Source organism: Eucyclogobius newberryi, unplaced genomic scaffold, assembly GCF_026437365.1.
Source record: "Eucyclogobius newberryi isolate DKJ021-1_F unplaced genomic scaffold, fEucNew1.0.hap1 SCAF_12, whole genome shotgun sequence".
NCBI lineage: Eukaryota > Metazoa > Chordata > Actinopteri > Gobiiformes > Gobiidae > Eucyclogobius > Eucyclogobius newberryi.
Window position 1 is genome coordinate 3,726,682 of NW_027315746.1, and position 23,957 is coordinate 3,750,638.

Consider the following 23,957-nt stretch of genomic DNA (forward strand, 5'->3'; position numbering starts at 1 on the left):
TTAGTCCCGCTTTGGTCCAGCTTTAGACCTGCTTTAGTCCTGCTTTAGACCTGTTTTAGACCTGCTTTAGTCCCGCTTTAGACCCGCTTTAGTCCCGCTTTAGTCCCGCTTTAGTCCCGCTTTAGACCAGCTTTAGTCCAGCTTTAGTCCCGCTTTAGACCCGCTTTAGACCAGCTTTAGACCAGCTTTAGTCCCGCTTTAGTCCCGCTTTAGTCCCGCTTTAGACCAGCTTTAGTCCAGCTTTAGTCCCGCTTTAGACCAGCTTTAGACCAGCTTTAGTCCTGCTTTAGTCCCGCTTTCCCCGTCAAGTGCCGCACCCGTCACGGCCTAACCCACTGCAGATTATATCACAATAATGATTCAGTTTTGTGAGAGTGAAAACGCAGTTTTCTCATTCTCTCGTTTCATCTGCTGAAGCCTCGTTTGGCTCGTTAACAGCTCGTCTCTGTTTAAAGCGACGATGTGGGACAGACAACAAACAGACAACAAAAGCCCCAAGACTCCTGACATCACCGCATCCCAAAGGTTATGAGGCGGCCTTCGCACCGCGCCGCCCCAATCGGCTCCACTGTCCCGGGACAAAGAGGGCGCCTGTGCCCGCCGCCGTGGTCCGACATGGAGGAGACGTCCCAGAGAGCGCGGGACCACAAGGGAGCGAGGGAGCGAGAGAAGGAGGAGAAGAAGGGCTTTGTTTGACGTCCCAGAGAAGGGCCATTGTGCGGGAGCCGATCGGGTCAAGTGCACTCGGGGCAAGTGCACTCGGGGCAAGTGCACTCGGGTCAAACGAGGACACGAGGAGAGAGGACACGAGGGGGACACGAGGGGGACACGTGTTGGTTTAACCTCGAGGGCCTATTTCCCCCCGACTAAAACGACCACCCAGTTCAATCTGAAGCGTTTCTGGAGAGTGTAAACACAGCGGGCCGCGTGCTCATTGTGGGCCGCGTGCTCACTGTGGGCCGCGTGCTCACTGTGGGCCGCGTGCTCACTGTGGGCCGCGTGCTCATTGTGGGATTGCCGGTTTGTCCGGCGACTTCACGTGCCGTTCGTCACGACGATCCAACAACGCAAGGCGACGTCTTCAAAATGGCGGTGACGGCAAAAACCCTGTGCGTACAGAGCGAGGGGCTGACACTGACAGGACCGTCTCTGACAGGACCGCCTCTGACAGGACCGTCTCTGACAGGACCGCCTCTGACAGGACCGTCTCTGACAGGACCGCCTCTGACAGGACCGTCTCTGACAGGACCCGGCAAGGGTCCTGGTCTGTATCTGGTTTAGTCTTGGTTCAGTCCTGGTTTATTCCAGTCTTCTGTTCACTCCTTTAGAGCTCTTATCCGGAGCAGAGGGCCACAAACACCCCACAATGTTGAAGTTAATCATATGAAATGTTGCTTTTGACATAGTTTGTGGCCTCCACCTTTAATAAGACTTTAACATTAATATTTGGCTGGTAAAACACCAAAATGCTGGAATTTTTTAACAGTAAAAAGTACTGCTTTTTTTGGACCAACTTAGCAGAAAGCCGGAGGGCCAACAAAAATTGGTCTGAGGGTCGTATTTGGCCCCCAGGCCGTATGTTGGACATGCCTGCTGTCCTGGGCCGGTCCATGTAGAGACCTGGTTGAATCCTGGTCTAGTCCTGGTCTAGTCCTGGTTTAGTCCTGGTTCTGTCCTGGTTCTGTCCTGGTTCTGTCCTGGTTCTGTCCTGGTTTAGTCCTGGTCTAGTCCTCCATACATTCACATTATGGCCTAAACTATGGCCCGTGTCATAAAAACAAAGCTCATCTTCAAACACAGAAACAATAACATTTCCTTTTGTATTTAGTGAAAAACAATTGGACTCAAACATGTGTCGAGTGAAAACAAAAACTGCGGCGGTGGAAAAAATGTCGTGAATTTGGCATTTGGTAAATTACCTCTTTGACAATGGAGTCCTCAGAAGACACGTCCCACGCTGGCGTCTCGAGTCGTTCCAGGACAAATAAATCATGTCGAGGCCGAGATGGAAAAGCATCAGCCAAAGTGACGGGCGCCGCGGCAACGCAGGAAACTGCACCGTCAAAGCCGCATTTCAATGTCTTATATTTATCGAAAAGCACTGGTCGACGTCTCAGAGTTACAAGACGGCTCTGTGGGGGGGCGCCCCAGTGGAGTTCACTCCGGTGGACGAGAGGGTTACGTCCCTTCGTCTTCGGGTGGGGGACATGTCTTCGGTGGAGGACCCGGCCTTCTAGGAGCCCGTGGGAGGGGAACTGGACAGTGCACCGACCGGGGACTCCGTTGTTCTGCAGGGGGACTTCAACTTGACAGTGACTCCTGGAGAGGGGCGGAGCCCCGATCTGAACCAGAGCGGTCAGTTATTGGACTTCTGTGCCACGGATTGTCCAGAACGAACACCATGTTCAAGCACAAGGTCCATCAGTGCACATGGCACCAGGACACAGGAGGTCAATGATCCACTTTGTTGTCATGTCATCTGACCTCTGACCTCGTGTCTTGGACACTCGGGTGAACCGAGGGGCGGAGCTGTAGAGCACCACCTGGTGGTGAGTTGGATCCGCTGGCGGAGGAGGAAGCCGGACAGACTTGGCAGACCCAAGTGCATTGTGGGGGTCTGTTGGGAACGTCTAATGGAGCCCTCTGTCAGTAGGGAATTCAACTCACACCTCCAGGAGAGCTTCTCCCATGTCCCGGGGGAGGCTGGGGACATTGAGTCCGAGTGGACCATGTTCTCCGCCTCCATTGTTGATGCGGCTGCTCGGAGCTGTGGTCGCAAGGTCTTCGGTGCCTGTCGTGGCGGCAACCCCCGAACCCGGTGGTGGACACTGGAAGTAAGGGATGTTGTCAGACTTAAGAAGGAGGCCTATCAGGCAACTCTGGCTTGTAGGTCTCCGGATCGACGGGTATCGGCAGGTCAGGCGGGCCACAGCCTCCTGGGGGAGCAATGCTTCCCCAGGAGGGGGAAGCATTGCTTCACCAACACCGTTTACGGTGCGGGTGGAGACTTGCTGACCTCGACTGGGGATGTCGTCGGACGGTGGAAGGAATACTTTGAGGACCTCCTTAATCCCTCAGTCACGTCTTCCGAAGAGGAAGTAGAGACCGGGGACTCAGAGGCTGACTCGTCCATCACCCAAGCTGAAGCTGAAGTCACTGAGGTTGTTCGCAAACTCCTCAGTGGCTCCGGGGACGGATGAGATCCGCCCTGAGGACCTAAAGCAGGGGTGTCCAAACTTTTTTCACCAAGGGCCGCATTTTGAAACTTAGTCGGGGCAGAGGGCCACAAACAACTTGACAATGTCGAATTTGTTGAATGACAAAGTGAATCATTAGAAATTTTGCATTGGACATAATTGCAATGAGCCTCCACACCTTTAATTAGCCCTAGAACATTAATATTAGGTTGGTATAACATCAATATGCCTGAATTTTCCCAATTTCACAGTAAAAAGTACTACCTTTTGTTGTTTGGGCCGACATAGCAGGAAGCTGGAGGGCCAACAAAAAATGGTTTGAGGGCCACATTTGGCCCCCGGGCCCTAGTTTGGACATGCCTGACCTAAAGTCTCTGGATGTTGTAGGACTGTCTTGGTTGACACGTCTCTGCAACATCGCGTGGGGGTCGGGGACTGTGCCTCTGGACTGGCAGACCGGGGAGGTGGTCCCTCTGTTCAAGAAGTGTTCCAACTACAGAGGGATCACACTCCTCAGCCTCCCGGGTAAGGTCTATTCCAAGGTACTGGAGAGGAGAATCCGACCGATAGTCGAACCTCGGATTCAGGAGGAGCAGAGTGGTTTTCGTCCCGGTCGTGGAACACTGGACCAGCTCTATACTCTCCATCGGGTGCTCGAGGGTTCATGGGAGTTTGCCCAACCAGTCCACATGTGCTTTGTGGATCTGGAGAAGGCTTTCGACCGTGTCCCTCGGGGTGTCCTTTGGGGGGTGCTCCGGGAGTACGGGGTCCGGGGCCCTTTGCTCAGGCCTGTCCGGTCCCTGTATGACCGGAATTCAGTTCCGACTTCATTCACACACGTGAACACACTAAAATACAGTTAAGTTTTATACAATTTTGCTAAAAAAAATGACAAAAAAAATGTCATCTCAAAATAGCTAATATTTTGAATTTATAATTTCACGTCCTGTTTGTAATTGATGACATCACACAAGGAAATTACCCAGCAAACACTGGGCCATGGGCGAGCCAGGCCCTGGCTTTGGGGCTTGAGCCCGGGATCTTTTTCCAAAAGCCGCACCACCAGGTCAATAAGTGGTTGGCACAACAGTTTGAGTGTTGGGTTGAGACGCAGTGGACCAGGGTTCAAATCCAGCAGTGGCTCCAATTCTCTTTGCCTGTTTCATTGGTTATTTTTGTTGAACTGATGAATGATTGGCTGCATGAAGAAAGTGGGCGGGAGCGTAGAAATTGGGCGATGTTTACAGCGCGTCACGCAATCTGACCAATTTGGCCTTTTCTACATCATTTAACTGAGGTTTTGCAAAAAGTGAAGGACAAGAGCAGATCGACTGGAAAAAAGAGACATTCAGACCATGAAAAATAAAGTTTATCTAACGTAGAAGAGACAACAACAGCACATGATCGTTCAAACCATGAGTTCATTATGGTTGTCGGTGAAGCACTGGGTCAGGTTTATGAGGTTTATTAATTATAAGGCCAACTAGCCTCGACAGCAGAGCATGAGTCTGTGGATACTAGGGTTGAGAGTTCAAGCCCTGTCAGTGTCATGTTTTTCATATTTGTTGTTTTAAAGAAGATGTACAATATTTAGAATAACTAAATGTCACCTCTGCTGTTCTGTTCGTGTTGTGGAGGAGCTCTCTCAGAAGACAAAAAGTCTGTCTTTGCCTTTGGAGTGTTACTCTCTGTAACTGCACTAAAACCACATATTGGCCAGAATGAAGCCCCTCCCTTTTCTTTTTGGGCTAAGCCCCTCCCTGTTCAGAATGTCTGGCTCCGCCTCTGCACTGGGCCAAAACTCATCTAATGTCACAATCTTTTTAGTTTGACAAATAAAAATATGAGAGCGACTGTTGGATTAATGTTTAGAGAATCAAAATAGTTGTGTAAATTCTGCATAAACTTTGACTGGAACGAGTGATGTCACTTCCTGTCCCTGGTTTGATGTCATTTTCTACAGATTTTTCATCATTTTCTCCACAAATACCTGCTCGATCGGTGTAAAACTGTCATTTATGTGTACGACAGGTATAAATACACCAAATAAAGACATTATAAAATTGTACAAACCTTTCATACGTCACTTAAGTCTTAATAATTCTTAATAAGCCATTTGTTCGTTCTGAATTAAGTCTTTATTCATCATTTATTAAAACAATCAAACGGTAAACACCCTCGTCTCCACGGTGACCTCTAAAACCCGGCACCAAGTCTTAAAACCGCTCTTTATTCTCATCAGCGTTACAAAACACATGGACTATTTACAATCACAGCCATTGGCCGTCGTTAGTGCGGGGGCGGCGACCAGGGAGGGCATCAGTAGTAATCCTCGGGGTCCGCCTTGTCGCCCTGATTCTGGATCTGCTGCTGCTTCTTGTACAAAACTGCAATCTGTGGAGGGAGGAGAGAGGGAGGAGAGAGGGAGGAGAGAGGGAGGAGAGAGGGAGGAGGAGAGGGAGGAGGAGAGGGAGGAGGAGAGGGAGGAGAGGGAGGAGGAGAGAGGGAGGAGAGAGGGAGGAGGAGAGAGGGAGGAGGAGAGAGGGAGGAGGAGAGAGGGAGGAGAGAGGGAGGAGAGAGGGAGGAGGAGAGAGGGAGGAGGAGAGAGGGAGGAGGAGAGAGGGAGGAGGAGAGAGAGGGAGGGAGGAGAGAGGTAGGGGGGAGGAGGGAGGAGAGAGGGAGGAGGAGAGGGAGGGAGGAGAGAGGGAGGGAGGAGAGAGGGAGAGGGAGGAGGAGAGAGGGAGGAGAGAGGGAGGAGGAGAGAGGGAGGAGGAGAGCGGGAGGAGGAGAGAGGGAGGAGAGAGGGAGGAGAGAGGGAGGAGGAGAGAGGGAGGAGGAGAGAGGGAGGAGGAGAGAGAGGGAGGGAGGAGAGAGGGAGGGGGGAGGAGGGAGGAGAGAGGGAGGAGGAGAGGGAGGGAGGAGAGAGGGAGGGAGGAGAGAGGGAGAGGGAGGAGGAGAGAGGGAGGAGAGAGGGAGGGAGGAGAGAGGGAGGAGGAGAGAGGGAGGAGGAGAGAGGGAGGAGAGAGGGAGGAGAGAGGGAGGAGAGAGGGAGGAGAGAGGGAGGAGGAGAGGGAGGAGGAGAGAGGGAGGAGAGAGGGAGGGAGGAGAGAGGGAGGAGGAGAGAGGGAGGAGAGAGGGAGGAGAGAGGGAGGAGAGAGGGAGGAGGAGAGAGGGAGGAGGAGAGAGGGAGGAGGAGAGAGGGAGGAGGAGAGAGAGGGAGGGAGGAGAGAGGGAGGGGGGAGGAGGGAGGAGAGAGGGAGGAGGAGAGGGAGGGAGGAGAGAGGGAGGAGAGAGGGAGGAGAGAGGGAGGAGAGAGGGAGGAGAGAGGGAGGAGGAGAGGGAGGAGGAGAGAGGGAGGAGAGAGGGAGGGAGGAGAGAGGGAGGAGGAGAGAGGGAGGAGGAGAGAGGGAGGAGAGAGGGAGGAGAGAGGGAGGAGAGAGGGAGGAGAGAGGGAGGAGGAGAGAGGGAGGAGGAGAGAGGGAGGAGGAGAGAGAGGGAGGGAGGAGAGAGGGAGGGGGGAGGGGGGAGGAGAGAGGGAGGAGGAGAGGGAGGGAGGAGAGAGGGAGGGAGGAGAGAGGGAGAGGGAGGAGGAGAGAGGGAGGAGAGAGGGAGGGAGGAGAGAGGGAGGAGGAGAGAGGGAGGAGGAGAGAGGGAGGAGGAGAGAGGGAGGAGAGAGGGAGGAGGAGAGAGGGAGGAGGAGAGAGGGAGGAGGAGAGAGAGGGAGGGAGGAGAGAGGGAGGGGGGAGGAGGGAGGGTGGAGGAGCGGGAGGGAGGAGAGAGGGAGGGAGGAGAGAGGGAGGAGAGAGAGAGGGAGGGAGGAGAGAGGGAGGAGAGAGAGAGGGAGGGAGGAGAGAGGGAGGAGAGAGGGAGGGAGGAGAGAGGGAGGGTGGGTGGAGGAGAGAGGAAGGGAGGAGAGAGGGAGGGAGGAGGAGAGAGGGAGGGAGGTGTTCAGGTCAGTAACGAGCTGAAAACGGCGCCAACGATGCACAATATTTTATGACTTTGGTCTGAATGAAATAAACGAAGCTCGATCGACTCGCGCCGTCGTTGGATGTTTAGCGCTGGAAAAAAGCATAATACGTCTCCTTTAATCAACACAAAGTTTGGACGATTAGGGAATCAGGAGTTTCCTCGTCTCCTTTGTGTCCTAAACCAGCCCTAAACAAAGACCAAAACAGCACTAAACCAGGTCTAAACTTCACCCATGCTTCATTGTCCGCTGCATCACTTCTGGTTTAAAGTCATGAATAACAAACATCAGATTTAAAGCAGAACCATGTGACATTGTAATGTTCCACGTTGTGGCATTAAACCTGCATCTCACACGCTCAGTTTCACAAAAACAGCTGCAGCAACATTCTCCGACTAAATCTAACGTTGTCTTTTTCAATCCAAAATTGCCTCAGTAACTTAATTTTCTTTAGTATGGACTTTTGTGGACACGCCTTGAGGGAGTCGTCTAACGCCCCCCTGTGGACGCCTTCAGGGACTCGTCTAACGCCCCCTGTGGACGCCTTCAGGGACTCGTCTAACGCCCCCTGTGGACGCCTTGAGGGACTCGTCTTACGCCCCCCTGTGGACGCCTTCAGGGACTCGTCTTACACCCCCTGTGGACGCCTTCAGGGACTCGTCTTACGCCCCCTGTGGACGCCTTCAGGGACTCATCTTACGCCCCCTGTGGACGCCTTCAGGGACTCGTCTCGTCTCGTCTGTGGACGCCTTCAGGAACTCGTCTTACGCCCCCTGTGGACGCCTTCAGGGACTTGTCTTACGCCCCCTGTGGACGCCTTCAGGGACTCGTCTTACGCCCCCTGTGGACGGGACTCGTCTTACGCCCCCCTGTGGACGCCTTCAGGGACTCGTCTTACGCTCCCCTGTGGACGCCTTCAGGGACTCGTCTTACGCCCCCCTGTGGACGCCTTCAGGGACTCGTCTTACACCCCCTGTGGACGCCTTCAGGGACTCGTCTTACGCCCCCTGTGGACGCCTTCAGGGACTCATCTTACGCCCCCTGTGGACGCCTTCAGGGACTCGTCTCGTCTCGTCTGTGGACGCCTTCAGGAACTCGTCTTACGCCCCCTGTGGACGCCTTCAGGGACTTGTCTTACGCCCCCTGTGGACGCCTTCAGGGACTCGTCTTACGCCCCCTGTGGACGGGACTCGTCTTACGCCCCCCTGTGGACGCCTTCAGGGACTCGTCTTACGCTCCCCTGTGGACGCCCCTGTGGACGCCTTCAGGGACTCGTCTTACGCCCCCCTGTGGACGCCTTCAGGGACTCGTCTTACACCCCCTGTGGACGCCTTCAGGGACTCGTCTTACGCCCCCTGTGGACGCCTTCAGGGACTCGTCTCACGCCCCCCTGTGGACGCCTTCAGGGACTCGTCTCACGCCCCCCTGTGGACGCCTTCAGGGACTCGTCTCACGCCCCCCTGTGGACGCCTTCAGGGACTCGTCTCACGCCCCCCTGTGGACGCCTTCAGGGACTCGTCTTACGCCCCCCTGTGGACACCTTCAGGGACTCGTCTTACGCCCCCCTGTGGACACCTTCAGGGACTCGTCTTACGCCCCCTGTGGACGCCTTCAGGGCCTCGTCTTACGCCCCCCTGTGGACACCTTCAGGGACTCGTCTCACGCCCCCCTGTGGACGCCTTCAGGGACTCGTCTTACGCCCCCCTGTGGACACCTTCAGGGACTCGTCTTACGCCCCCCTGTGGACACCTTCAGGGACTCGTCTTACGCCCCCCTGTGGACGCCTTCAGGGACTCGTCTTACGCCCCCCTGTGGACGCCTTCAGGGACACACCGGAAAGTCTTAAATATCGTGTGACTTGAACATTGTGTTTCGGTTTAATTGAAGTGTCAAAATACAGCTGTATGTTGTTGTTTTTAGTGATTTATCAGGTTATGTATTCCTCACGGAGCCAAGAAAAGAAAGAAAACACTAAAGTTATTCTCAGAGAAACGGACAAAGAACTAAAAGTGTAAATTAATTCCAAGTTGTGTCTTGTTTTGGACTCGAGAGGTTTCATGTGCGAGGTTTGATTTGAAGAGACTAAGCATTTCTTATTTTAAAACACAATTCATGCTTTGTAAAAACCCGTAGACGAGACTTTTTTATTGTTCTTTTTTCAATTTGAATTTAAAACAACAAGAAGAAAAAACAAGTTAAAAAAAAGGTTTGGTAATAATCATTTTCTCTGTTGTTTGGTTGGAGAAAAATAATGCAAATGTTGACTCAACATGCAAATAGCTTAAAGATCCCGTTTCCATGGAGATGTGATCGTTTTGTCTGCAATGTTCAGCAGTGTGGCATGGATCTAATTTATCTTAAATTAATTCAAATTGCAGGTTTTATTGTTGAAAAATACCTTGAAAAACCTGCATTCTTACTGTGAACGAGCAGATTAAAAGTCAAACTAGTATCGATACTAAAAAGATCGTTAACGGGACAAAATGTGATCTTTCATAAACAGTTTTAGAATGAACTTGAGCTTTATCTGAACCGCGATGTTTCATAAAGAAAGTATTCATATTTTGGGTTGAAAATGTATATAATGAACCTATAAACCTTGATCGAGCCTCGTCCTTTGTATCGAAATCGAGTCTGAAATGTTATGGTGACAACACTTCCTGGGTCACATCTCCACAGATCTCACCCGTAACTCTGGCGGTAACGTCCCACGTTTTAAGCCGAGTTTAAAAGGCGTCGTCTCAGATTTTGCCGCCTTAAAAACGTGAAAAACAGAACTTCATTTTTCACCACAATGAGGTTTGACGCGCTTTTCACAACGTTCAGAAGCTAACTACGGCTAACGTGCTAACGGCGGGCTTCCTGCGTCGCGGAAGATAAAATGCTCGATGATGAGACGACACACAGCGGTCTCATTTTCGACCCATCTAAAACTGGGTCAAAAAATGTGAGAAATCTGATTCCAAAACTAAATACTCATTTGAGAAAGTATCGATCCTAAAAAATAATCACATGAACAGGACAAAATGTGACTTTTCTGAACAGTTTAACAATAATCTTGAGCTTTATCAGAACTAGTATAAGACCAGAATATATCTTAATGAAGAAAGAACTTTTATCTTGTATTGAAAATGTCCAAAACTTAAAAACGTATGATATCAGTATGAGGAATCGAGTATATTCCTTTGTACTGAAATATAGTTATGTTTGTATCGTGACAACACTGGCACAGCCTCTTTAATGCCATACTGTGGAACATTAGGCATAAGCAATAACCGCCAAAAGGGGGCGGGACCCTCGTGCAGAGAAGTTACACAGGGCATATACATAAAAACGTAGATAAAAGTTATTTTCCGTCTTTCACAAAAGAATTGACTCTGTGTCCATTTTATTTATTTTTTAAACGGTAAAATGTGAGAAGAATCAGGCTCGACTCTGGTTAAAAACTGGTTAAAACTGGTTAAAAACTGGTTGAAAATTGGTTGAAAATTTGTTGAAAACTGGTTGAAAACTGATTGAAAACTGTTTGAAAATTGGTTGAAAACTGGTTGAAAACTGGTTAAAAACTGGTTAAAAACAGGTTGAAAATTTATTGAAAACTGGTTAAAAACTGGTTGAAAACTGTTTGAAAACTGTTTGAAAATTGGTTAAAAACTGGTTAAAAACTGGTTGAAAATTGGTTGAAAACTGGTTGAAAACTGGTTGAAAACTGGTTGAAAATTGGTTAAAAACTGGTTAAAAACAGGTTAAAAACTGGTTGAAAATTGGTTGAAAACTGGTTGAAAATTGATTGAAAACTGGTTGAAAATTGGTTGAAAACTGGTTGAAAACTGTTTGAAAATTGGTTAAAAACTGGTTAAAAACTGGTTGAAAACTGGTTGAAAACTGGTTGAAAACTGGTTGAAAATTGGTTAAAAACTGGTTAAAAACAGGTTAAAAACTGGTTGAAAATTGATTAAAAACTGGTTAAAAACTGGTTGAAAACTGGTTAAAAACACTGTACAGACGAAGAACATTCCCACGAGAGGCGGAAACAGAGACTAAAACGCCTCCTCGGGGTGCAATTATTACGAGATGATAGTTATCAAAAGCCTGTGATTGTTGGCGCTTAAACCCGGCGCTTTTGCCGTCGGGAAACATGATAAACCGGGTCGGACGCAGAAAGAAATCCCCCCGGTTCACGGAGGATTAAGAGGAACGCGTCTCCACGATGTTGTGGTCTTGATGCGGCGAACATGGAGACGAGGCCGGCAGCTCCGATACACCACGCCGTTAACCCCGTTTATACCGCTTACCCCGTTTGAACCATTAAAACCGTTTACCCTGTTTAAACCGTTTATCCCGTGTTTTCTCCAGTGTTTTACTCCAGTGTTTTACCCCGTGTTTTACCCTGTGTTTACTCCAGTGTTTACTCCGTGTTTACCCCGTGTTTTACCCCGTGTTTACCCCCGTGTTTACAGTGTTTACCCCCGTGTTTACAGTGTTTACCCCCGTGTTTACCCCGTGTTTACCACCTTGTTTTACCCAGTGTTTACCCCCGTGTTTACCCCTGTGTTTACCCCGTGTTTACCCCCGTGTTTACCCCAGTGTTTACCCCGTGTTTACCCCTGTGTTTACCCCGTGTTTACCCCTGTGTTTACCCCCGTGTTTACCCCCGTGTTTACCCCGTGTTTACCACCTTGTTTTACCCAGTGTTTACCCCAGTGTTTACCCCCGTGTTTACCCCCGTGTTTACCCCGTGTTTACCGCAGTGTTTACCCCCGTGTTTACCCCCGTGTTTACCCCCGTGTTTACCCCGTGTTTACCCCCGTGTTTACCCCCGTGTTTACCCCTGTGTTTACCCCGTGTTTACCCCCGTGTTTACAGTGTTTACCCCCGTGTTTACAGTGTTTACCCCAGTGTTTACCCCGTGTTTACCACCTTGTTTTACCCAGTGTTTACCCCCGTGTTTACCCCTGTGTTTACCCCCGTGTTTACCGCAGTGTTTACCCCAGTGTTTACCCCGTGTTTACCCCTGTGTTTACCACCTTGTTTTACCCAGTGTTTACCACCTTGTTTTACCCAGTGTTTACCCCCGTGTTTACCCCCGTGTTTACCCCTGTGTTTACCCCAGTATTTACCCCCGTGTTTACCCCCGTGTTTACCCCCGTGTTTACCCCGTGTTTACCCCAGTGTTTACCCCCGTGTTTACCGCAGTGTTTACCCCAGTGTTTACCCCGTGTTTACCCCTGTGTTTACCACCTTGTTTTACCCAGTGTTTACCACCTTGTTTTACCCAGTGTTTACCCCCGTGTTTACCCCCGTGTTTACCCCTGTGTTTACCCCAGTATTTACCCCCGTGTTTACCCCCGTGTTTACCCCCGTGTTTACCCCGTGTTTACCCCAGTGTTTACCCCCGTGTTTACCCCAGTGTTTACCCCGTGTTTACCCCAGTGTTTACCCCGTGTTTACCCCAGTGTTTACCCAGTGTTTACCCCAGTGTTTACCCCAGTGTTTACCCCCGTGTTTACCCCAGTGTTTACCCCCGTGTTTACCCCAGTGTTTACCCCGTGTTTACCCCAGTGTTTACCCCAGTGTTTACCCCAGTGTTTACCCCCGTGTTTACCCCAGTGTTTACCCCAGTGTTTACCCCCGTGTTTACCCCCGTGTTTACCCCAGTGTTTACCCAGTGTTTACCCCAGTGTTTACCCAGTGTTTACCCCAGTGTTTACCCCAGTGTTTACCCCCGTGTTTACCCCCGTGTTTACCCCCGTGTTTACCCCCGTGTTTACCCCCGTGTTTACCCCAGTGTTTACCCCCGTGTTTACCCCCGTGTTTACCCCCGTGTTTACCCCCGTGTTTACACTTTTGTGAATGGAGCACGGGGCCAATCAGAGCGACCTGCAGACAACACAAGCTCCTCCCCCGCGCTCTTACAGAGGTTCCATTCGCCGAGGACTGGAACCACAAAACCTTTTCTAACCTTCAAACCACTAGGTCCAAGTCCACTTCCTGTTGTCAGAGCCATTTAATATCCCACGTAGAACATCCCTACATTATAATTCATGTTTTCCACCGTCCTCCAGCTCTTTTACATTATAATCCTCATGTTTCTCCTTTTACGCTCGTCTGTTTTGTAAAACGAAGGACTTGTTCTTAAGTGTTCCCGTTGAGCGCCCGGCGCCCTCGCTCTGCTCTTATTCATGTTTCATTGCCCGCGGACACGACCGTATTCATAGTTTACGTGGATTTGACACGAGGCCGCTCCCTGACCTCCAAACGCAGCTCTGGAGTAGAGAAGTTGCAGTTTGCCAAAACAACTTGAAAAGTTTAAAATGACGGTCGAGTCAAGTCCTGAAACTGAACCCTCTGTGATGTCATCAGTAAGCGACGTTCCATGGAAGAAGCGACACTTTACGACAGTTTAAACAATCATCTAACAAAATAAAGGCGTCATCAGGTATCATTATGTGTCAAGTCATTTTGATCTTATTGTGAGTTTAAATAGTTTTTCTTTAATGTGAGTCTTATGTGATACATGTTTTATTATTGTTCATTGTTCACGGCCTGTGCATTTAGTTCAGGGAGATGAAACCTTTACTGAATCTGATCATTTAAGAGTATTTTTACTGGATTTTGGCCCTTGTTTACAGTGTGGTTGCCGGGTAACGGTTGTGGAATAGGCCGCGTTCACCTGTTTTAGTTTATATATAATTTGATGCTTTCCTATCCCTATCATGATTCATTGTTGTAAAGCCAAAACCTTAAACCCAAAGCAAGTTCTTTGTTTTTGAATCCTGTTCATTTATGACTCGGCTGTTGAACCTTTAAGAGTTTTGGTGCCATCTACTGGCCACAGAGGGATTTACACAACATTGCAGCGCATTTCAGGCCTCAGAACACAGTTGTACTGATCGTGATTAGACGGGACAAACTGTTGTTGTTGTTGTTGTTGAGTGTTTGACGCTCGGAGACAGAGGATTCATCAAACGTGTGAATGAAGATATGTTTTTGATGAGGGAACAATATTAGAACATGATTAAAAGCTCAAAAGTGTACATTTTGAACAATAAATGTCCTGTAAGATTAATTTTGCAGCTTTGAGGAGCAAATCTCAAACAAATAACGAGAAGGTTCAACATTTGTGGATTTCTGTTTGGACATTTCTTTAAAACAGTGACATTCCCACAGTTACCTCACATCTGCAGCTCATGTCCAACCAGGAAGTGACACGATGAAACGTCAGAAACGTCACTATCTCAAATATCACAGACACTTTGAATACTTGAGGACAGATGAAATACTGTGTAAGTCTGCAGTGTTTTACCTGAGAGCCGCTGGTGGCGTCCTCCGGCTTCTTGTCCTCTCGGATTCGAAGGAAACGAGGAAATCTTAATGAGATTCCCTTCTCTGGATCCACCTGGAGAACACAACATCAATATATATATGTTGTACTGCAGTAAAGTCCACTATGGCTGCAACTATCAACCATAACACTGAATCACTACCACTACTACTACCACCATCATCATTTTGTATTATTAATAAATCAAGATGGCAAAAAATATATATAAAAGTACAACATTTCTTATTAAATATTCTCAATTTAAAAGCCATGAGTCAGCAATTACCTCCATCTAATTAAAATCAAATTATAATAATAAATAATAATAAAACTAGTCAACGACTGAAATAATAATGATTAGTTTCAGCTTAATTCAAAAGTAAAACAAAATAAAGCAAATTATTGTCCAACAGGACAGTGAATTTGAGATTTTTACTCAATTTCATCACGTCTGAGTTTTAGAACGATCAGGAGCTTCATCACAACAAATTTAAAACAACAAACTGCTTTAGTTTAATTTTCAAAATGAGTTGTGTTTTGTTATAATTTGGTACCAAGCTTGTTCTTTGGCATCGAAATAGAGTCTGAAATGTTAATATCGCGACAACACCGTCATAAACACAACATTTACACAATTAATTTGTCATTTAAGTCCGTGTACAGTTCAAATAGATGATTAAATGACTAAATGACGAGTATTTAAACGATCAGTCGTGATAAATCCGTTCCATCCTGACAGACATCGTGCGTCCTGATCCCAAACCTTATTTTAATTGCCAATACCGTTAACGGCACTATTAGAGCTCCATAAAATCTATATTGCACTAAACACGTTTTCTTATTACGAGGCTTTACGCGCGCTCTCGTTTCACTCTTTAATCCCGAGCCTCATTCTGCGGCTCTGAGCTCTCCACCGCCGCCATCGCCGTGGTAATTTAACTAGCTTAGCTCCGCTTTAACAACAGACGCTTTATGTTTGCGCCGGGACAAACTCCGGCCGCGCTACAGCAAATTAACCGCCGTCCCTCCCATTAAACCCTCCCCCCCCCCGCCTTTTACAGCATTTTTAATAACTCAATTAAGGACGGCTAATTGTGACTTTTCACGGGCGCCAGCGGAGCGTGACAGGGAGGGGCTTTCGGAGGACGGCGCGGGGACGGACGAGGGGGGATCACGAGGCTCGTCTGCGATCGGCCGCCGAGGCTAAACGCGTCCACAAACGGCTGAAGAACAACAATAATAATAACGGGTTTGCGAGCATATTTAACGTAAAGTTCACGAATTAATGTAAACGTCACGTATCATTAATTCATTGTGTTGTTGTTTGCCTTTCAACTCGCTCTTGAGAACGTTTGCTTCTTAAAATAACGTGTGCGCTGAAAAGAATGTTACAGGCGTTCCCCCTCGTCAGATTTGGTGTTGGCACTCCATCTACTGGCAGCAGAGGGAATGACGGCGGGGAAATACACAACGGCAAGCTCCGGAATGAGTTGTTGTGTGACGTTTTATCGACCGACCTCCAGATCTCCACCTCTGACGTAGCAAATCAGGGACATTTGAAGCAGAGTGTTTTTAGTGAGGCTCAGAGAAGACGAGCTCGTAAACAGGACGAACGGCACCAGCGTAAATGAGGCTAATGACGACGCAATGTTATAACTGTAAATTTAGTATAATGCATCTTGTTTGTTTGTTAAAAGGCGCTCGACTCCATGAAGATGTTATTACCGGATTTTTCGGACTATAAGTCACACCTTTTGTCATAGATTTGGCCGGGGTGCGACTTATACTTATATTTATACTTATACTCCGGAGCGACTTATATGTGATATTATTTGTTATATTCACACTTGCAATTCACACTTGTGATTGCGAACGATATTTGATGTATTCACAACGCACCAGGATGTTCTAAAATGTGTTGTAGATCATAAAATATCTAGTATAATCTAGTATAGTGGGATATTTCTGCACTTTTAGAGATCATTTTACCAACATTAAGATTGATTCATTGCCCGACCTCTGGTTACGACGTGCGGCAGAACGTTCCGGGCAAAAGAAAACCGTCTCCGCCAGAACATACATGATAAAAACCTAAGGCGAGAGCACGGGAGGGCATCTGACACACTCACCAGTCCGAGTCCGGCCTTGTAGACGGGCGACAGCGAGAGGTCGGCGCACTTCACCTCCCAAACCTGCACGGCGTCCAGCCACACGTCGGGCTCGGCCGAGGCGTCCACGCGGAAGTACGCCCGGGGCTTGGGCAGGATGTGCTCCTGCCGACACACAACCACCGCCAGGGTCAGACGTTACCAGGGCGACGGAGAACACACGACATGAAATAACTATACATGGCGACGGAGAACACACAACCACCGCGAGGGTCAGACGTTACCAGGGCGACGGAGAACACACAACCACCGCGAGGGTCAGACGTTACCAGGGCGATGGAGAACACACAACCACCGCCAGGGTCAGACGTTACCAGGGCGACGGAGAACACACGACATGAAATAACTATACATGGCGACGGAGAACACACAACCACCGCGAGGGTCAGACGTTACCAGGGCGACGGAGAACACACAACCACCGCGAGGGTCAGACGTTACCAGGGCGACGGAGAACACACAACCACCGCGAGGGTCAGACGTTACCAGGGCGACGGAGAACACACAACCACCGCGAGGGTCAGGCGTTACCAGGGCAACGGAGAACACACAACCACCGCGAGGGTCAGGCGTTACCAGGGCAACGGAGAACACACAACCACCGCGAGGGTCAGGCGTTACCAGGGCGACGGAGAACACACAACGTGAAATAACTACACACGGCGTGTAGTTAGTGACATCGTTTGTTCTCTGGCAGGAGTAACTATAGCAACAGCAGGAGGCGGCGCGTATCCGGGCCTCAGGATTGAGATGAACTTGTGGCTCCAGAAGGAAAGACAGTAAAACAAATTTCAGACAAACATCTTTTCGCACTGGACCGACACTAATTGACATACGGGAAAATAAAAATGCTAATTCAATTCTCAACTCAACTTGAAAATGACAAAAATTGAGAAATTGGGCAAAATGCGACAGTTATTTTGGACTTGGCGAGCCTTAACTTTCGCTGAATGCCCCACCTACCCAAATTCTTAATCTCAATTTAACCTGATTTGTTCCTCGCTCTCGTTTGACGCTTTACGTTTTTGTTTTGTTGTGCATTCTATGGTTCAAAGTGAGGCCGCAACTGACCATTATTTCACCAGTCGAGTTAAACGATCATTTATATCCGGGAACGTATTCTTTTCAGGTTTTAAATGTATAAAAGTGAACAGAAAAACACAAAGAGCGGAACATGACCAGAGAACAGAAGGGAAAGAAGAAAGACACGCAACAAAAGACGTGTAGAGAAAACAAACGCAGACGCGCTCAAAAGAAAACGTCCGTCAGACCTATACATTTTAGCACCATCGTCCGCGTCGCCCTCAAACGTCGATTTTGGCCTCAAACGTGGGCAGAGCTCAACGGCTCTGAACCCGAAAGTCGCGGCGACCTGCCCCGCGGCATCGCCGCGGGCGCACGGGCTCCGCATCATGATGAAAGGATGCGATGCTGCGATGGACGCGCCTCCTCCGCTTCAAACACACAGATTGACCCGAACAAAGCGAGTGAAAGAGCCAAATCTGACAGCGACGGCGAGTTCAAAGTGCGGTTTTGTGCCGCGTGGAGAACGGGCGGTTTTTAAAAGGCCAAACGGAGGACGGACTGCCGCGCACAAACGCTCGTCCCTTGCTCCTTTTCGTTCGTTAGCCCCGCCCCTGATACTCTGTTATTCTGTTACTGCTGCTCAGCTAAATATGTAAATCCTTTGTCTGGGTCGTAAGACGATTGCGCCACACGACGTTTTATTTGCAAAGGCAGAGGTGTTGAATACTGCTCCGGGCTCCTCTCATGGCGCTTTCCATACTGGTTCATCTGTACTCAGCTGCATTTGCACTATTGTTGATATGTGTGTGTTTTTTTAATCACACTGTGGGGGCCTGCATGACTTATGGAGACCAAAAGTATTATTTTTAGAAACTTATTAGAAAGTATTTTGTGTTAGAACTTTGTATGAAAAGTGCCTCATAAATAACTTCCACGATCAAGCAGCCGAGTAAGAACTGCACCACAACCAGAACCACTCATGAGTCACACTGTTCACTGCTCTCCTCCTCCTCTTCGTCCTCTTCCTCCTCCCGGGGCCTGTAGTCCTCGCACCGCTCGCTCTCCCTCCTTCTCCATCCATCACCTTCCCACTGCTCTCCTCCTCCTGCTTCCTCCTCCTCCTGCCTCCTCCTCCTCCTCCTCAGGGCCTGTAGTCCTTTCACCGCTCGCTCTCCCTCCCTCCCTCTCCATCCATCACCCTCACACTGCTCTCTTCCTCCTCTTTCCTCCTGCCTCCTCCTCTTTCCTCCTCCCTCCTCCCGGGGCCTGTACTCCTCGCACCGCTCGCTCTCCCTCCATCCATCACCTTCACACTGCACTCCTCCTTCATCCTTCTCTTCCACCTGCCTCTGCCTCCTCTTCCTCCTGCTCCCTCCTCCACCTCCTCCTCAGGACCTGTAGTCCTTGCACCGCTCGCTCTCCCTCCCTCTCCATCCATCACCTTCACACTGCTCTCCTCCTTCCTCCTCCTCTTCCTCCTTCCTCCTCCTCGCTCCGCTCGCTCTCCCCCTCCATCCATCACCTTCTCACTGCTCTTCTCCTTCCTCCTTCTCCTCCTCCTCCTCGCTCCGCTCTCCCTCCATCCATCACCTTCACACTGCTCTCCACCGTCCTCCTTCTCCTCCTCCTCCTCCTCGCGCCGCTCGCCCTCCCCCTCCATCCATCACCTTCTCACTGCTCTTCTCCTTCCTCCTCCTCCTCCTGCCTCCTCGCTCCGCTCGCACTCCCCCTCCATCCATCACCTTCACACTGCTCTCCTCCTTCCTCCTTCTCCTCCTCTTCCTCCTCCTCCCTCCGCTCGCTCTCCCCCTCCATCCATCACCTTCACACTGCTCTCCTCCTTCCTCCTTCTCCTCTTCCTCCTCCTCCTCCTGCCTCCTCGCTCCGCTCGCACTCCCCCTCCATTCATCACCTTCACACTGCTCTCCTCCTTCTCCTCCTTCCTCCTCGCTCCGCTCGCTCTCCCCCTCCATCCATCACCTTCACACTGCTCTCCTCCTTCCTCCTTCTCCTCCTCTTCCTCCTCCTCCTTCCTCCTGCCTCCTCGCTCCGCTCGCTCCCCCCTCCATCCATCACCTTCACACCGCTTCATTACTGAGCACCACACAGTCTTTCCATTAGTCCACTGTGAACAGAACATTACAGTGGCCTCTCAATCAGACCTCCAGGATTCTGCCGCCGCCAGCACTTCCACGCAAAACTTTTAACCGCCGTCTACTTGAAAGAGAGAGCGTGGCGTTCTCTTAAACCGAGGGCCCTGCGCGCTTAATACAGCGCGCGACGGGAAAAGCAATCTCGCCCGTACAGTCTGAAAAGAGAAGTTTGGAAACGTATAGGCGAGATTAGTGTTTGGTCGGCTGGCACGGCCCTTATCGACAGGTACTTCACACTTTTAGGCAGATTCTGAAGGGAAAACATAAAGCTCTTTGGACTCTTTAGCACTCGATTCATTCTTTTGTCCGGATTATAAGGATTTACTTGGGGCACAGCAGAAAGGAGGAAACATTAAGTGGCTTCGCTGTAGTTTTGGGAGTGACTGGACAGTTTAATCTGCCGTTTCACTTAAGTCGAGTCTGATCAAAGTCCTTCTGGGTTTATACACAGTACACACACGTCCTGGACCCTGGAGGATGTGGATGACGCATGTACAAACCGCAGGAGTTTATACAAACAGATGAGATTGGAAAATTGTAAATTAAACCATAGTCTATATGTTAAAAGTGCAGAAACATATTAGATCGGATTATCACACGCTCTCCTAATTTGGCCTCTTGACCCGGACTCCTTTGGAAAAGGTTTTTCATCTCAATGGGATGCTAAAGATGACAGAATACATATATATATATATTAAAAATATTTGGTCTGGACAGGTAGTTACACAGCTTCATAAAAACACAATTAAAACCCTTCATTCTGGTTCTTTTTACCAGATATTGAATTTATTCCTAAAAACACACTCTTTTGTTTGATTCCATTTTAGTTTGAACTGAAAATTATTAACATTAAACTTAGCCGGCTTTGGACTCCTCAAAAACATAAAGACACGGCCCATTTGAGCACACGGGTCACGATAAAAGGACTGACATAAGCACCATATTTACACCACTTTAATGTCCACAAAGAGTCCTTTTCTTCTGTTCTAATCATTCCACACTTAATAGATGCATAGATTTACGTCATGTTTTATTGTATTTTACTTTCCCCCCACTGAGCACTACATTATACATTACACACACATAATGCAGACAAACGCTGCAGGATCTACGCTTGTGAAAATCACTTCAAACTCGCTCCGGTGTCGGTAATAACTCAACTAAAAACGTCTCCGAACCTTTCGCTATTTCACGTGAAGCCCGAGCCCCGAAAACACTGCGACAACACAACGTAAACAACGCTAATCACGGCGCGTTCTGTGTTCAAAGCCGCCTCCTAGCTGTCAAACCGGAGGAAAAGGGGCTCTGTTTGACTTTCAAACGACAGCGATCGTTTTTCCAGCGCTTGTCAAGTTGTTCGCGAAACAAACCTCTCCAGGAGTAAATTGAAAAAGAAATTCATTATCCCCCGACGGCGAGCGCCTCCCACGCCGTTGTTCAGAGCGCGCGTATGTTGAGATGGAAAACACAAGTGCTTTTTATGCATTTCCCGCTCTAAAAACAACCCACACGTGAGTTCGTAAAGGGGCAATTCATTTGACGCGGAGAATGCTTTACCTTTGCGTCGTTTATGGACGCAGCGGCGCCGCGGCAACGGCGCATAGGGAGCCGGATCCGATGGCGGACGAGTCGCACGAAAGCCCGAGAGGATCACAGCGGCGGCGTTTACAATTGCCCGAGTGCGTTTGGGGAGGACGCCGTCTCGCTTTTCAAAGATTGATATTTCGATAACGAAATGGAAAAACGGGGAATTAAGTGAACGATTGAAAAAAAGTGGAAATGGGCCTCGGAGACTCTCGTCACGTCCAATAAGAAAAATCAAAAGACGAAAAATAAAGTATACAGCAATGAAAAAGACTTCCATGCGATTAAAACTGAAAATGAACACAGTAAATACTAAGTAATGCCATAGAAAAACCATGACAATAAAAGGAAGAGTGAACATTTAACAACAGAACAACTGCTCGACGTGTGTGAGAAAGTCGCTCGTCTGTGCTTTAGCCGGACGCTGAACGACTAGAACGGGTTTGTCGACCTGCGTTTGGCTGTCGGGCGCTCTCTTCTTCTCGGCACATGGTTAGAGTGAGTGATTACAGGTGGTCCGAGGGTCAGGGTACTCTCCATCTGAGGCTAAAGGAGCACCTTACCACCACAAATACATGGACTGAATGAATAATATCTTCAGTCTGGCACTTTGAGAGGCTGGTCAAGTAGATGTACATGTTATTGTATACAAATTTAAAGTGCCTATGACAGGGTTTTATGACTTTATTTTGTGTGTTTATACCTGTCGCACATATGAATTAGTTTTACAACAATCGAGCAGGTATTTGTGGAGAAAACCTTGAAAAATCTATAGAAAATGACAGGAAGTGACATCACACCAGGGACAATCCTTCGAGGGGAACTACGGACTGGAGTTCTACGAAAACGGTAGCGGAACGGACCGTCGATCAACGCTGCATCGTGAGATTGACGGGACGAAACGCTTTTTGCCCGTCGCCGCCGTGTCGTTTTACCTTCAGAAACTTGTAGTGCTGCTCCAGGTCTTCGTCTTTGAACCCGGTCCCGATCTGAAACAGACGAGACAGCTCTTTAGATCAACGCTGCGCACGGCGTTTACCCCGAGCTTTCCGCCGCCGCCTGTCGCGTCACTTCTGCGGCGATGTAAACCACGGGACACGAGCGGCGACATGTTAAAAAGTGTGTTTCAAAGCGGCAGGAAGCAGCGTACGGCAGCTCGGGGTAAAGTCTGGGGGAAAGAGGTGACACACGTGGTTGGAAGTGAAATGTTACAGTTGTAGGATTTGTACGATTTTTGGAGCGTACCTTTGGAGCGTACCTTTGGAGCGTACTTTTGGAGCGTACCTTTGGAGCGTACCTTTGGAGCGTACTTTTGGAGCGTACTTTTGGAGCGTACTTTTGGAGCTTAGCTTTGGGGAGTACTTTTGGAGCGTACTTTTGGAGCGAACCTTTGGAGCGTACTTTTGGAGCGTACCTTTGGAGAGTACTTTTGGAGCGTACTTTTGGAGCGTACCTTTGGAGCGTACTTTTGGAGCGTACTTTTGGAGCGTACTTTTGGAGCGTACCTTTGGAGCGTACTTTTGGAGCGTACTTTTGGAGCGTAGCTTTGGGGAGTACTTTTGGAGCGTACTTTTGGAGCGAACCTTTGGAGCGTACTTTTGGAGCGTACTTTTGGAGCGTACCTTTGGAGCGTACTTTTGGAGCGTACTTTTGGAGCGTACTTTTGGAGCGTACTTTTGGAGCGTACCTTTGGAGCGTACCTTTGGAGCGTACCTTTGGAGCGTACCTTTGGAGCGTACTTTTGGAGCGTACTTTTGGAGCGTACCTTTGGAGCGTACCTTTGGAGCGTACCTTTGGAGCGTACCTTTGGAGCGTACCTTTGGAGCGTACCTTTGGAGCGTACTTTTGGAGCGTAGCTTTGGGGAGTACTTTTGGAGCGTACTTTTGGAGCGAACCTTTGGAGCGTACCTTTGGAGAGTACTTTTGGAGAGTACTTTTGGAGCGTACTTTTGGAGCGTACCTTTGGAGCGTACTTTTGGAGCGTACTTTTGGAGCGTACTTTTGGAGCGTAGCTTTGGGGAGTACTTTTGGAGCGTACTTTTGGAGCGTACTTTTGGAGCGTAGCTTTGGGGAGTACTTTTGGAGCGTACTTTTGGAGCGCACCTTTGGGGAGTACTTTTGGAGCGTACCTTTGGGGAGTAGTTTTGGAGCGTACCTTTGGGGAGTACTTTTGGGGAGTACTTTTGGAGCGCACCTTTGGGGAGTACTTTTGGAGCGTACCTTTGGAGCGTACCTTTGGGGAGTACTTTTGGGGAGTACTTTTGGAGCGCACCTTTGGGGAGTACTTTTGGAGCGTACCTTTGGAGCGTACTTTTGGAGCGTACTTTTGGAGCGTACTTTTGGAGCGTACCTTTGGAGCGTACCTTTGGAGCGTACTTTTGGAGCGTACTTTTGGAGCGTAGCTTTGGGGAGTACTTTTGGAGCGTAGCTTTGGGGAGTACTTTTGGAGCGAACCTTTGGAGCGTACTTTTGGAGCGTACCTTTGGAGAGTACTTTTGGAGCGTACTTTTGGAGCGTACTTTTGGAGCGTACTTT

At 49.1% G+C, this 23,957-nt stretch overlaps 1 protein-coding gene across 1 annotated transcript in view; it reads right to left on the bottom strand.

Moving 5' to 3' along the window:
• Positions 1-5,406: 5,406 nt before the first annotated feature.
• lig1 (ligase I, DNA, ATP-dependent) overlaps positions 5,407-23,957 on the bottom strand; it is a 125,897-nt gene continuing 107,346 nt past the window's right edge. Inside the window, exons 25-28 of the mRNA XM_072440591.1 lie at positions 22,358-22,411; positions 16,621-16,764; positions 14,474-14,566; positions 5,407-5,591 (exon numbers count right to left, since the gene is read on the bottom strand). Coding sequence (XP_072296692.1) covers positions 5,517-5,591; positions 14,474-14,566; positions 16,621-16,764; positions 22,358-22,411 — 366 coding nt within the window. The 3' untranslated portion in view covers positions 5,407-5,516. The remainder of the gene's footprint in view (positions 5,592-14,473; positions 14,567-16,620; positions 16,765-22,357; positions 22,412-23,957) is intronic.